Below are 15,343 nucleotides of genomic sequence, written 5' to 3'. Positions count from 1 at the left end.
AGAGCAATATTTTTTTAACAGGCCATCATAGTCACTGTTCTAGTTGTAGTTAACCTTACTGTGTCTCTATTCCAGATTCTGCACTCATGACTGGTTCTTGAAATTTTTTAAGTATGCTTTCAGAGCATAGTTTGTGTGTGTCTTAAAAGAGTCTGCCAGTTGAGATTTTTCAGCATTTCTATTACTTTCTCATGGATCAAACATAACTGTCACTATTCATGCTTCACTTCTTTGAATAAATTCAGTATGGCCTGTTACAATTATCCGGTATGGATCTTGCACACTTGAGCAATATATTATGATGGGTGGCACAAATGTTTTATAAGTAATTTTCTTTATAGACTAACTGCCTTTTGATGCTACAAACTAAACAGTCTGCCATCTGCTTCATCTGTGACTGAGTCTATGCGATTATTCCATTATGTATCACCACAAATTGTTAAATACAGCCATTTGTACAAATTGAGCGAATACAATTGTGACGCAAAGATTGTAGTCATGGGTACTACTTTTATGTTTTTGTGAAGTGCACAATTTTACTTTTCTGTACATTTAAAGCAATTTGCCAGTCTTTGCACCACTTTGAAATCCTATCAAGCTCTGACTGAACATTAGTGCAACTTTTTTTTTTTTTGTTTCTTGTTTTTTGTTTTTTTTTTTTGTTACAGGCACTAGTTCATTTCAGACAACTGAATCAGCAGCAAAAAGTCTGAGTTTACTATTGTCTGCCAGATCACTAATATGCAACATGAACGGCAAAGATCCCACACGTTCCTAGGACACACCAGAAGTTACATCTCCATCTCTTGGTGACTCTCCATTCAAGATAACATTCTGTGTCCTCCATAACAATAAGTGCTCAATTCAGTCACAAATTTTGCCTGATAAGATTGTACTTTTTTCTAGTAAAACCTTTGTATGCAACAAAGTCATATTTATATCAATGTATTTTTCAGAAGTCATGGAATGCTGAATCCACCTGACAGCGAAATCTCGAGGAAAATGGGATTTTTATGTTTTCAAAATCAATGCTTTTAGCACGGAAGAGGTCATTTTGCTCAAGATACCTCATTATGTTTGAGCTCAGAATATGTTCTATGATACTACATCAGATTGACATTAGTGAGACTGGGTGGGTGGTTTTGTGGATTGATCTTTGATATATTATGCTCAGAAAATAGGGAGCTCCTAAGCCACAAATTCTATATAAATTCTAAAACAGATGCTATCAGGCTCTTTTGTGTTTTGTTGAATTTTGAGAATTTCAGCTGTTTCTCAATGCACTGACACAACACTAATATTTATATCACTGATCTTTGCAGTTGTGCAGTAAGTAAATAGCGACAGTACTTCTTATCTTCCTTTGTAAAGAAAAATTAAAACAGATTTAATCATTTCTGTTGTTGTTGTGTTGCTACATTCAATTCTGATGCCTCTGTTATCTACACATCTGGACACGAGCTTTGGAGCCTCTTACAGCCTCCACATATGACTAGAATTTCTATAGATTTTTTTAAAGAGATTATTTGATCATGTTCAGCTACTGCAGCTTTCGAAGGCTTCACACACTGCTCTTCTGACAGCTAAACATTTTGCATTCACCATCTCGCTGTCCTAGCCCTACTCTTTGCTTTACACTTACTATGCAGTAGTTGATGTTCCTTTAATACAAACTGCACATCATGCAACGTCTCTCCCATCATAAACTGTTCTACTAAATACATACCTACATCCAGTGCTTGATATACTGCTCTTTCAAACTTCAGCAACAGTTCCATGTGATTGTGCCCAGAAGTAAATGTTTGAAAGGTTTCTCACTGAGGTATGACACAGTCTGTTTGTCCAATTTGCTGACCATGTAAACCTTGATTTGTTTCAGCTGCCCTTTTGTACTTTGGTAATCATTGTTGTTTCAACCGCTTCACATCACTAATACTGGTTTCAAAGTTGACATGCTTAAAGAGGTCATATATATTTCTTGCTACCACATCTAATGTACAAAGAATGTTCAGCAAGACTGGCACTGCTTTTCTAAAAGCTTTATTTCAGAAGTTTAAAATTCCAATTTTTGTCACCTTCAACATATTAGTCGACGACAATATTATCGCACATGGGAGTTAGGACACTTCGGTTGGCTTATTGTAAGTTTTTATTATGATATTTCACGAGACCAAAATGAGTCACCTGATAGTATATGCACAACTTTCCTAACAGCATTCACTCAGTGTGATGCATTTTCCTTAGTCAACGTCATTCTTGTTTACTGTAACATTACCGTCTGCTTCTGACAATGGCCAGGAGAGGCCAAGTGCAAAATAACATGACTGAGTAGTACTCCTACTCAATGTCTACATCTACATTCATACTCCGCGAGCCAGCCGACAGTGTGTGGTGGAGGGTACCTTGAGTACCTCTATCGGTTCTCCCTTCTATTCCAGTCTCGTATTGTTCGTGGAAAGAAAGATTGTCAGTATGCCTCTGTGTGGGCTCTAATCTCTCTGATTTTATCCTCAGCATCTCTTCGCGAGATATACGTAGGAGAGAGCAATATACTATTTGTCTCCTCGGTGAAGTTATGTTCTTGAAACTTCAAGATTAGATTAGATTAGATTAGATTAGATCAATGCTTGTTCCATAGATCATGAATACGACACTTCGTAATGATGTGGAACGTGTCAGGTTAATAAAAGATGTCTGTACAAGATATAACATTACGCAAAATTTTGCATGACACTAATGTTTAAGTTGTTGTTGTTGTTGTTGTTGTTGTTCCATCTCCCCATTAATTTATATCTAAAAATCAGCCAATGAGTAGAAGGAGCTGTCATCTAGAAATTCTTTTAATTTATTTTTAAATGTTAGTTGGCTATCTGTCAGGCTTTTGATTCTGTTTGGTAGGTGACCAAAGACTTTTGTGGCAGCATAATTTACCCCTTTCTGTGCCAAAGTCAGATTTAGCCCTGCATAGTGAAGATCATCCTCTCTCCTGGTGTTATAGTTATGCACACTGCTATACTTTTGAACTGGGTTGGATTATTAACAACAAATTTCATAAGTGAATACATATACTGTGAGGTTACTGTGAGGATCCCTAGATCCTTAAATAGATGTCTGCAGGATGACCGTGGGTGGGCTCCAGCAATTATTCTGATTACACTTTTTGAGCAATAAATACTTTTCTACTCAATGATGAATTACCCCAGAATATGATGTCATACGAAAGCAGTGAATGAAAGTAGGCATAGTAAGCTAATTTACTGAGATTCTTATCACCAAAATTTGCAATAACCCTAATAGCATACATAGCTGAACTCAGACGTTTCAGCAGACCAGTTTTACCTCTCATCAATGGACAAACCTAAAAATTTTGAAAATTCTACCACAGCTACAGACTTCCGTTCAAAGTCTATATTTATTACTGGAGTTGTGCCATTTACTGTACGGAACTGTATATACTGTGTTTTATCAAAATTTAAAGAGAGTCCGTTTGTTGAGAACCACTTAATAATTTTGTGAAAAACATCATTTACAATTACATCACTTAGTTCTTGGTTTTTGGATGTTATTACTATGCTTGTATCATCAGCAAAAAGAAGTAACTTTGCATCTTCATCAATGTGGAATGGTAAGTCATTAATGTATATCAAGAACAGTAAAGAACCCAAGACCGAACCCTGTGGGACCCCGTACTTGATAGCCCCGCAGTTTGAGTACTCAGCTGTTGTTTTAACTTTACACGAACCACTTATTTCAACTTTCTGCATTCTTCCAGTTAAGTATGAATTAAACCATTTGTGCACTGTCTCACTCAAACCATAATGATTTAGCTTATCTAAAAGAATTCCATGATTTACACAATCAAAGGCCTTTGAGAGATCACAAAAAATACAAATGGGTGATGTCCCCTTATTCAGAGTATTTAATATTTGATCAGTGAAAGCGTATATAGCATTTTCTGTTGAAAAGCCTTTCTGAAAACCAAACTGACATTTTGTTAGTACTTTATTTTTACAAATATGGGAGGCTACTCTGGAATACATTACTTTCTCAAAAATTTTTGATAGAGCTGTCAGAAGATAGATTGGGCGGTAGTTGTTGACATCCGACGTATCCCCCTTTTTATGCAAAAGCCCGTACCGAGCTACTGAGCGTCTCTCCTGCAGAGTCTTTCACTGCAGTTTACCTATCATCTCCGTAATGCTTTCACAATTACTAAACGATCCTGTAATGAAGAACGCTGCTCTCCGTTGGATCTTCTCTATCTCTTCTATCAACACTATCTGGTAAAGATCCCACACTGATACACCGGTGAGCAGTATTCAAGCAGTGAGCGAACAAGTGTACTGCAACCTACTTCCTTTGTTTTAGGACTGCATTTCCTTAGGATTCTTCCAATGAATCTCAGTCTGGCGTCTGCTTTACTGACGATTAATTTTATATTGTCATTCCATTTTAAATCACTCCTAATACCTACTCCCAGATAATTTATGGAATTAACTGCTTTCAGTTGCTGACCTGCTATATTGTAGCTAAATAATAAAGCATCTTTCTATGTATTCACAGCACATTACACTTTTCTACATTGAGATTCAACTGCCATTCCCTTCACCATATGTCAATTCAGTGCAGATCCTCCTACATTTCAGTACAATTTTCCATTGTTACAACCTCTTGATATACTACAGCATCATCTGTAAAAAGCCCCAGTGAACTTCCGATGTTATTCACTAGGTCATTTATATATATTGTGAATAGCAACGGTCCTACAACACTCCCCTGTAACACACCTGAAATCACTCTTACTTCGGAAGACTTCTCTCCATTGAGAATGACATGCTGCGTTCTGTTATCTAGGAACTCTTCAATCCAATCACACAATTGATATGCTCTTACTTTGTTCATTAAACGACTGTGGGGAACTGTATCAAATGCCTTGCAGAAGTCAAGAAACACACATCTACCTGGGAACCCGCGTCTATGGTCCTCTGAGGCTCGTGGACGAATAGCGCGAGCTGAGTTTCACACGATCATCTTTTTCAAGACCCCTGCTGATTCCTACAGAGTAGATTTCTAGTCTCCAGAAAAGTCATATACTGTAACATAATACCTGTTCCAAAATTCTACAACTGATCGAGGTTAGAGATATAGGTCTATAGTTCTGCACATCTGTTCGACGTCCCTTCTTGAAAATGGGGATTACCTGTACCCTTTTCCAATCTTTTCGAACGCTACACTCTTCTAGAGACCTACGGTACACCACTTTAAGGGGGGCTAGTTCCTTCACGTACTCTGTGTAAAATTGAAGTGGTATCCCATCAGGCCCAGTGGCCTTTCCTCTTTTGAGCAATTTTAATTGTTTTTCTATTTCTCTGTCATCTTTTGATATCTACCATTTAATCATCTGTGCAACGATCTAGAGAAGGAACTACAGTGCAGTCTTGCTCTGTGAAACAGCTTTGGAAAAAAGACATTTAGTATTTCGGCCCTTAGTTTGTCACCCTCTGTTTCAGTACCATTTTGGTCACAAAGTGTCTGGACAATTTGTTTTGATCCGCCTACCGCTTTGACATAAGACCAAAATTTCTTAGGATTTTCTGCCAAGTCAGTACATCGAACTTTACTTTTGAATTCGTTGAACGCCTCTCGCATAGCCCTCCTCACACTACATTTTGCTTCATGTAATTTTTGTTTGTCTGCAAGGCTTTGGCTACGTTTATGTTTGCTGTGAAGTTCCCTTTGCTTCCATAGCAGTTTTCTAACTCAGTTGTTGTACCACAGTGGCTCTTTTCCATCTCTTACGAGCTTGCTTGGCACATACTTATCTAATGCATATTGTATGATGGTTTTGAACTTTGTCCACTGATCCTCAACACTATCTGTAATTGACATAAAACTTTTGTGTTGAGCCGTCAAGTACTCTGAAATCTGCTTTTTGTCACTTTTGCTAAACAGAAAAATCTTCCTACCTTTTTTATTATTTCTATTTATGGCTGAAATCACGAATGCTGTAACCGCTTTATGATTGCTGATTCCCTGTTCTGTGTTAACTGTTTCAAATAGTATGGGTCTATTTGTCACCAGAAGGTCTAATATGTTATCACCATAAGTCTGTTCTCTGTTTAACTGCTCAAGGTAGTTTTCAGATAATGGACTTAAAAAAAATTTCACTGGGCTCTTTGTCCCTGCCAGCCATTATAAATGTTTTTAGTCTCCCAGTCTATATCTGGTAAATTAAAATCGCCCCTGAAACTATAACATGGTCAGAAAATCTACTTGAAATATTTTCCAAATTTTCCTTCAGGTGTTCTGCCACAACAGCTCCTGAGCCAGCGGGCCAATAGAAACATCCAATTACCATGTTTGAGCCTGCTTTAACCGTGACCTTCACCCAAATGATGTGCTTGTCCCAGTCCCATGGCACTCCTGCAAAACATGGTGAAGGCCTTTCTTTGCCATGTATCTAGAACTTGTGTGTGTCAAAACAACTTTCCTTGAGGTCCATTTTGGCACTGCAGTGAAGGAAAAAGTGTAATAATGTCAAATTTTGACTGTAAGGTGGATGGGGTATCACAGAGATGCCTTTTCTGGTCAAAATTTCTATCACAGTCTGTTTCAGATGAACACTAGCATTATTCCAATGAAGGTTCCATTATTAAACAAATTATTTACTCTTCTTTTGAATGTGATCATTAGATGGCTCAAGACCTGCCCATAGAACCTTTTTCAACAGGATCAGCGTACAGGATGTCTTTGTAATAGAATGATGTTATAACAATTACCTTATTCGCTGCCTTCAGTATACATACTTTATGGGGGTGGTTGACCATGTTACACCGACTCCATGCTACTCCATTTCATTTCTAGGTCATAACAATGGACCCTCATTTTATCAGCAGTGACGGTATTTTGCCACAATGCATCATTAGACATATGCAAATGTTCCTTTGAAATTGTGTGAGGACTTCTACCAGTTTCTATTTGCAAAATGCATAGAAGTTGTCTGCTAGTGAGATGTAGCTCACGGAGATTGGTAGGTGTCTCAGTATTGACTGTTGTAATTGTTAAGCCCATAACAGGCACACCTTCTCCTCCAAATAGAAAAATCACTGAAATCTATATTCAATTTATCACATGTCACAGAAGCATTTTTGTTCAGGTGAACACACAAAGCTGATCACAAAACTCAGATATTTTGAAGATTCAGATGTTTCAAAAATGCACTGATATTTTCATTCACTGCTGCAACTCAACAGAGAGTGAAAGAATGAGACACTGTGGGGAAACTGCCAAGTTTAGCATCCATCATAAAGCTCAAACATGCATAGTCAAATTGTAGTGTTTTCTCTTTAATTTACTGATTACACATTTTTTTAGTCTTATTTGAATTGTATTTCCACCCCTCGTCCACAAAATAGATACATTTCTTTCGTCCTGGAGTTTGAGTAATATGTACCTTCTTTCTCACTTTCCCCAAGCCATCCTTTTCTCCTCCCCGAGGAAGGAAATAATAACTCAAAAAAATAGAATAGTGCCATGTACTTTTATATGTGCCTATCAGCACTATTATCTCATATCCCGAAGAAAAGTAATGGCCAGCAATTGTCTTTCACACTTTTCTAATTTCCTTGAGTGAATCTTACGTTTGTTATGAAGATTACTTTCATTCACTTCCATGCACACAACTATTACCCAAATAGCATAGTTATTGCACATACTGACCATTTACTAAAACAAGTGTACTCCTCATAATTTCTTTATGTCAACATAGATGGCAGACAAAACATGTTCGCCACACAACATTTTCTCAGAGAGTGGTTTTGGTGATGGCAGTACATTTATAATGTATTACAGGCATAATATTATGGAAACTGCCTATCTTCACACTGCAGAAAGTAGTTCATATTGTGTGTAGGGTATCCCCACACACTTCATGCTGTGTTCTATTCAAACAACTGTATATAAGTACAACAACATCTGAGTAAGTACAGCCCCTGATAGTCTTTATTATGAAGGAAAGACAATCTGCAGTCTCCACGCTTAGTCAAAGCATATGACACTTGTTCAAAGACAGTCAAGTACGTTCATGCTAAAATATTCAATTCATTATCTAATAATATCAGAGGAACAATAAGCTTTGTTTAAAAAAGAAATACCTGTTTGACACTCCATACTACTTCATGAAAAATCCTTTCAATCATAAATAAACACCTTTTATGTGAAGTTTTCATTTTGTACACAGAACTGGAATTTCCTATCAATCATTTCCTTATTAAATAATATCTAAGTTGTAACCATACTACTTGTATGTGTAATCCTCTGTGGCAATATGAGTTTTACTCTAAAGTGGTAAATAAAAAATAATCTTTAATGTGCAACTCAAAGTGTACAAGGCATGTTCAGAAAGTAAGTGTATTGTGACCATAACAAGATGTGATTTTTTGAGGATTGACAACACTGAGGGGTAGTAGGGGATCCCCTGACCAGAGCAAGTATCGCAGGAACATGGCATTACATAAACTCATGCTGTATTGTCCAGTTGCGTGAAAGATGTTCGTAAGAAATCCTGCCAAGTGCGAGCCACATCCTGTGACCCAATTCCTACTTGCACAAGGAATAACATCTACTGAAGTTTTTTTTTAAGGTTTACACTGAAGTTTTATGTACACAATGAGTGTGTTTATGAGGGATCAAAGATTGCACTCACCACGGATGAATTTTTTGCAATGTTTCCATAACTCTTCAGAGCTCCCTTATACAAAGCACTCACAGAAACACTGAACACTGGGATATCGGAAACTGCGCAAGATGGGTCCCAAAACAGCTTACAGGGCAGCCCAAGAAAAATCAAGTCAGTTGTGCCCACGAGTTTCTTCACCAACTTGAATTGGAAGGCGAGGATTTTCTGAGCTCTATTGCGACTGGTGATGAAACCTGACTGGCTCATTACTTGCCTGATGGGGAGGAGGGGGGGGGGGGGGGGGGGTTGGGGAAGGACACCACACCAATTCTCCATTTGCCAAACAATTCAAAATACCAATTTTAGGTAAAGTCATGGCCTCAGTGTTTTAGAATCAAAAGGGTATTATTTTGGTTTAATTTCTGTCTCGAGAAGACGAGAGGGGTGTGCCTGCTGCACAACACCCATATTCAAACAGCCTTAGCCACCAAGCTGCTCTTGGACTCATTTGGTTGGGATGTTTTGAACCACCCCTTGTTTTCCCCTGATTTTTCACTATTCTGAAAGCATACAAGAGTAGAATTAAGTTTCCAACTGACGAGTAGGCACAGAAGGAGATTATAAAGTGGGGGAAATAGGCTGAGAGAGAGTTCTTTGAGGAGAGCATAAAGGAACTTGTGCCGCAGCTAACTGCATGTGCTGAATGGGATAGTGATTAAGTGACAAACCGTCAACTAGTATATCAAAAATATACTGCAGTTTTTTTTTTAAGTACACCTTGGCTAGAAGGAATAGAAAAATCAAATACTCTTACTTTCTGAACATGGTTCATATTACTTACTGCAGTGTTATTGTTGCACTATTACTATCTTGTGTGACTTGGCATCTTGAGAGTATTAAAGCCAATGCTGAACCCTGCCTGATGATGTTCACTCCCCCATCCAAACCGTGCTCCACCCCCACTGCCACCCCCCCCCCCCCCCCCCCCCACACACACACAAAAAAAAAATCACCCCCTACTAACAATCCAAAATTTCTGAAACTCAAGCTTGCTTCATCATTCCCAAAAGAAAAGCCCTCAACATGAAAGCTAACCACAACATTTGCTGAAAGAACTGCAATCCACCACCTGAAAACTGATCCCCGCCTTATAATCTTACCTGCTGACAAAGGCTCCACCACTGTGGTTTTTATTCGCAGGGATTGCCTGGACAGACTCTGCCAGCTGTCAGATTCTTCCACTTACAAACCCCGCCAAGTGAACCCATGGAAGGAATCTAATAAGATTCTCTGTTAAAATCCTTACGCCCAACCCAAAACCTACCTAACCCCGTTCCCCCCCTCTCTCATTCTTTCTTTTTTCTTTCACACACCCCCATCCCCTCCCCCGCCACTCAGCGCACTCCTATCTTCTACATGCTCCCTAACTACCCAAGAAGTCCCATTGTGACCAGTTATGGTGCCCCCACTGAGAGACACTCTGCTCTTGTGCTACAACACCTACTGTCTATTTACCCACAACCTACCATCCCATATTAAGAAACCAACTATCCCCTCCACTGACTCTCCACTGTTCCTGTTCCTTTAGCACCTTGTACCCTGCTCATCACTACTGATGTCAGACTCTCCACTGTTCCTGTTCCTTTAGCACCTGGTGCCCTGCTCATCACTACTGATGTCAGCTCCCTTTATACTGACATCCCGAACACCCATCCTCATAGTCGCCATGACCAACTGTATCCTCACCCATAATTACTTCTCCTTTGAAAGCATTGCTTACAAACAAACATTTGCTACAGCAATGCACGTCCACATGGCACCGTTCTATGCCAACCTATTCATGAGCCATCTAGAGGAATCCTCCTTAACCACCCGGAATCCCAAACCTATAATACCTGGTTCAGATTCATTGACGGTATCTTCATGATCTGTACCAAGGGTAAGGATATCCTATCCACATTCCTCCAGAACCACAACAAGGTGCTGACGTTCACTTCAACTGGTACTACTCAATCCAACAAGCCACCTTCCTTGATGCTGATAACCACAGAGATGGAAACATCACAACCTCCGCCAATATCAAATATCCCAACAACCAGCAATATCTCCACTTTGACACCTGCCACCAGTTACCTACAAGTCTCTCCCTAACAGCCTAGCCACCTGTGGCCATCACATGTATGACTGGTACCAGAGCAACCAGTAAAGTATGTGAAGGACAGTTTTTTCTTGAATGTTCAAACAAATTGTTCTACATGATTGATAGGTATACAAACAAAAGGTACAGAGCTTTATGCTAGCTGTCAGAATGAACTTCCATTTTCAAGCTTGTAGGAAAAACCATGGACATGAACACACACACACACACACACACACACACACACACACACGTGCACATGCTCTTTCCCTACATTGTGCTGAGTTAATGGCCAGTTCTTTCCTGGACCACAGTGAATGTACTTGGATGAGGTGAGGGTGTAGGGTGAGATGATGGTTAGAGGCGCGGAAGGTAGGGAGGAGGTTAGGGACAAGCATGGGAGAGTGCGGAGCTATCTGTAGGCTTGCTAGGGGTGCAGGTAGGGGGCATGTGGCAGATGGCTGGGCATGTCATTTCATAGGCTATGGCATGATATAGCTGCACACAAGTAGCTGACATGAATTGGATGGTGGTACTAAGATAGGGGATGGGATGGTGTGTGTACACACACACACACACACACACACACACACACACACACACACAGTATTGGGAGGGGGTGGGGGGACAGCGAGTACCTTAGATTTAGGCCAGGGAGGTTATGGGGGCATAGGATTTGCTGGAAGAATAGCTCCCATCTGCGCAGCTCAGAAAAGTTGGTGGTTGTGGGAAGGATCCAGCTATCATGGATTGTGAGGCAGCCATTGAAATCTCTTACGTTATGTTCTGCTGCATGTTATGCCACTGGAGTGTCCACCTAGTTTTTGGCATCACTGCAGATGCGTCTGCCCCAGGTGGCCAGACTGTATGGTAGGGACTTTTTTGGTGTGGAAGGGACGGCAGCTGCCAAAGTGTGGGTACTGTTGGTGATTGGTGGGTTTGACTAATACACAAACAGCTCTCCTGTGCCATATCCCCATACACACCTGATCTTCACATCCATCCCAAGAACCAACCACAAAGAAGCACCCCCTTTGCCACCCAATATCACATTGGACTGGAACTACTGAACCACATCCTTGATCAGGGCTTTCACTATCTATCAATATGCCCTGAAATGAGGTACATCCCACCGTAGATACTTCCATCCCCTCCCAAAGTGGTGTTCTACCACCCACCCAACCTCTAAAATATCGTAGTCCATCCCTATGACACTCCCACTCCCAACCACCAACCACAGGGATCATACACTTGTGGAAGACCCAGACACAAGACCTGCCCAATCCACCCACCCAGCACCATTTACTCCAGTCCTGTCACAGGCTTATCCTACCCCATCAGAGGCTGGACCACTTGTGAAAGCAGCCACATTATATACCAGCTCTGTTGCAACTGCTGCACAGCATTTGTGATTGGTATGATGACCAACCAGCTGTAAACTAGATTGAATGGCCACTGCCAAACTGCTGCTAAAAACAAGGTGGACCATCTAGTGGCACAGCATGCAGCAGAGCACAATATGGGAGATTTCAATGGTTGCTTCACAACCCATGATATCTGGATCCTCATTACCATCACCAGCTTTTCTGAGCTGCACAAATGGGAACTATTCTTACAGCAAATCCTTTGCCCCCATAACCTCCCTGGCCTAAACCTAAGGTAACTCGCTATCTCCCCACTCCTTTCCAATACTGTGTGTGTGTGTGTGTGTGTGTGTGTGTGTGTGTGTGTGTGTTTTCCTACAAGCTTGAAAAAGGAAAACCATTCCGAAAGTTAGCAAAGCTCTGTACCTTTTGTTTGTGTACCAATCAATGATGCAGCACTTCTGCCTTTTAGCGAGTTGTAATCTTTATACTTAATTCTCAACCAGAACCTTCTGTATATTATCAAACAAATTGTTCAAGGTTTTTTCCATTCCTGTTGAAATTCTAAATGACTTAGGCTGTAGCACTATTATATTTCTAGTTTCCAAAAGAATAAAGACAGCGTGTACATTCATAGCCTTCTAAATAAATATCAGACTGCTGTGTGAAGATGCCACTGCCCTCACAATCTCATGTTATGTTCATATGTGGACAACTGGTGCCCTTCCCAGCCTTTTCGTCCTACCACTACACACTAGAGCTGGAGTTAAATATTTTTACCAAGTAAAAACAACAACTTACCCGTAATCACCGCAGCGTTGTTTGTTATGGGAGACACTGCAGATTTATTTGAGAGTGATAGTTGTATCTGAGCACTTTGCTGCAACACAGTCTGAGGCTGACTGCTAGGAGTACCAGTAAATGCACTAGCAAAATCTGCAAAATCATCCTGATTATCCCTGAAACAGATGTGCCTAACTATAGAAAACAAACTTTCATTACACATTTTATTGGGGTTGTTCATTAGTAAACACACACACACACACACACACACACACACACACACACACACACACACACACACACACACAGAGAGAGAGAGAGAGAGAGAGAGAGAGAGAGAGAGAGAGAGAGAGAGAAACACATTGTGATGCACAGAAACAGGGTATTGTGTAACTTGCAAAAGGAATATGTAGCATGTACCATAAAAAAGGTATTCTACAAACTGCACATGGGCTCAGTTCTGAAACAGTATATAACTGTTGAGGAGTGTTCAGGCAATTAGAAGTTGACAATATTTCTTAAGGTAAAGGTGTCCAAATTGCTACATTGTGAAACAGACACCTATGGAAATGGCTCTTCAACTTCAATTGTTATTTAACAATACAACACCTGTACACATTTGAATATGCTTTTTATACAGAGTTTCAGAAAAATAGATGTGATATATTGTTACAAGGCCTAAAAGTTCTTCAAACTACAGCCCTTGATCATTGACACACTTTTGCCACCAGCTTTTCCCATTATTTGAAGTCTCCCTTGTAGGCAGATCCCAGAAGGTGCGGATTAAAGAAGGTCCTTAAGGGTACGTGTTTGAAAGCACTTAAGAGTACCATTTGAGGGAGGATTTCGCTTTTGGGAATAGGATATACTCTGCTGGTACTACGTTGGGACTGCAAGGAGTTTGGGAAATTGTCACAATGCCATTTATCTTCAGACAATCTGTGACCTTGGAGTAGGTGTGACTGGGTGCATTGTCGTGATGCAATTCACAGTTCCCAATGATGGCTGTTTTCACCCGGCTGACCCTTCTCTTCAGTCCTCTTAGCACTTGTGTGTAAAAAGCACCATTCATTTTCTGCCCCTCAGGTACAGATTCGTAGTGGCCCAGCCCCATTAGTGTTGAAGAAAATGAATCGCTTTCACGCTGCATTTGCTCATTCAAGCCATTTTCGACAACAGGATGCTGCAGTATGCTGCGCGCAAAACTCTTCACTTTGTTTCCAGATCATATTCAAAAATCCAAGTTTTGTCTCCCATGATTATGTTGTCGGAAAGGCTGGGGTCTTCTTCAATGGGTTGCAGAAGATTGTCACAAGCATACACTCGCCTCTGCTTTTGGTCATACATCATGACCTACGTATCGAGTTTAGCGAAGCTCTTTTGCATCACCAAATCTTCCATGATAATGGTGGCACTGCCATCTTATTAATACCACTTGCATATGTGCCATGCGTGCACTTAACTGAATGCCTGAATTCAGCACTTCATGCCTGCCTTCACTACTTCATCTCTCAAAGCTACCCATTCTTCTACTACTGTATTTCTTGCCCCCATTCTTGTCAGTCGTTCCCTAATGTTCTCTCTACAACCTCTGGTTCTGTCTGTTCATCCAGGTCCCATCTCCTTAAATTCCCACCTTTTTGCAGTTTCGTAAATTTTGATCTGCAGTTCATGACCAATAGATTGTGGTCAGAGTCCACATCTGCTCCTGGAAATGTCTTCCAATTTAAAACCTGGTTCCTAAATCTCTGTCTTACCATTATATAATTTATCTGAAACCTTCTAGTATCTCCAGGCCTCTTCCATGTATACAACCTTCTTTCATGATTCTTGAGCCAAGTGTTAGCTATGATTAATGATGCATTCACTATGCTGTTTGCAGCAGCTTACCCGCATTCCTATTTTTTTATTCATTATTAAGCCTACTCCTGCATTACCCCTATTTGATTTTGTATTTCTAACCCTGTATTCACCTGACCAGAGGTCTTGTTCCTCCTGCCACCGAACTTCACTAATTCCCACTATATCCAACTTTAACGTATCCATTTCCCTTTTTAAATTTTTCAACCTACCTGCCCAATTAAGGGATATGACATTCCACGCTCCGATCCATAGAACACCAGTTTTCTTTCTCCTGATAACGACATCCTCTTGAGTAGTCCCCGCCCGGAGATCCGAATGGGGGACTATTTTACCTCCGGAATATTTTACCCAAGAGGACACCATCATTTAACCATACAGTAAAGCTGCATGCCCTCGGGAAAAATTACGGCTGTAGTTTCCCCTTGCTTTCAGCCATTCACAGTACCAGCACAGCAAGGCCGTTTTGGTTAGTGTTACAAGGCCAGATCAGTCAATCATCCAGACTGTTGCCCCTGCAGC

General features: G+C 40.4%; 1 protein-coding gene across 2 annotated transcripts in view; it reads right to left on the bottom strand.

The window, feature by feature from the left end:
* Nucleotides 1-15,343, bottom strand: part of LOC126474967 (clathrin interactor 1) — a 199,796-nt gene that overhangs the window by 85,877 nt on the left and 98,576 nt on the right. For both annotated transcript variants that reach the window (XM_050102492.1, XM_050102493.1), the window contains exon 9: nucleotides 12,980-13,137. In XM_050102492.1, the coding sequence (XP_049958449.1) occupies nucleotides 12,980-13,137 (158 nt within the window). The remainder of the gene's footprint in view (nucleotides 1-12,979; nucleotides 13,138-15,343) is intronic.

This window comes from Schistocerca serialis, chromosome 4 (genome assembly GCF_023864345.2).
Source record: "Schistocerca serialis cubense isolate TAMUIC-IGC-003099 chromosome 4, iqSchSeri2.2, whole genome shotgun sequence".
Classification (NCBI taxonomy): domain Eukaryota; kingdom Metazoa; phylum Arthropoda; class Insecta; order Orthoptera; family Acrididae; genus Schistocerca; species Schistocerca serialis.
This window is presented reverse-complemented; position numbering and strand designations above follow the sequence as displayed.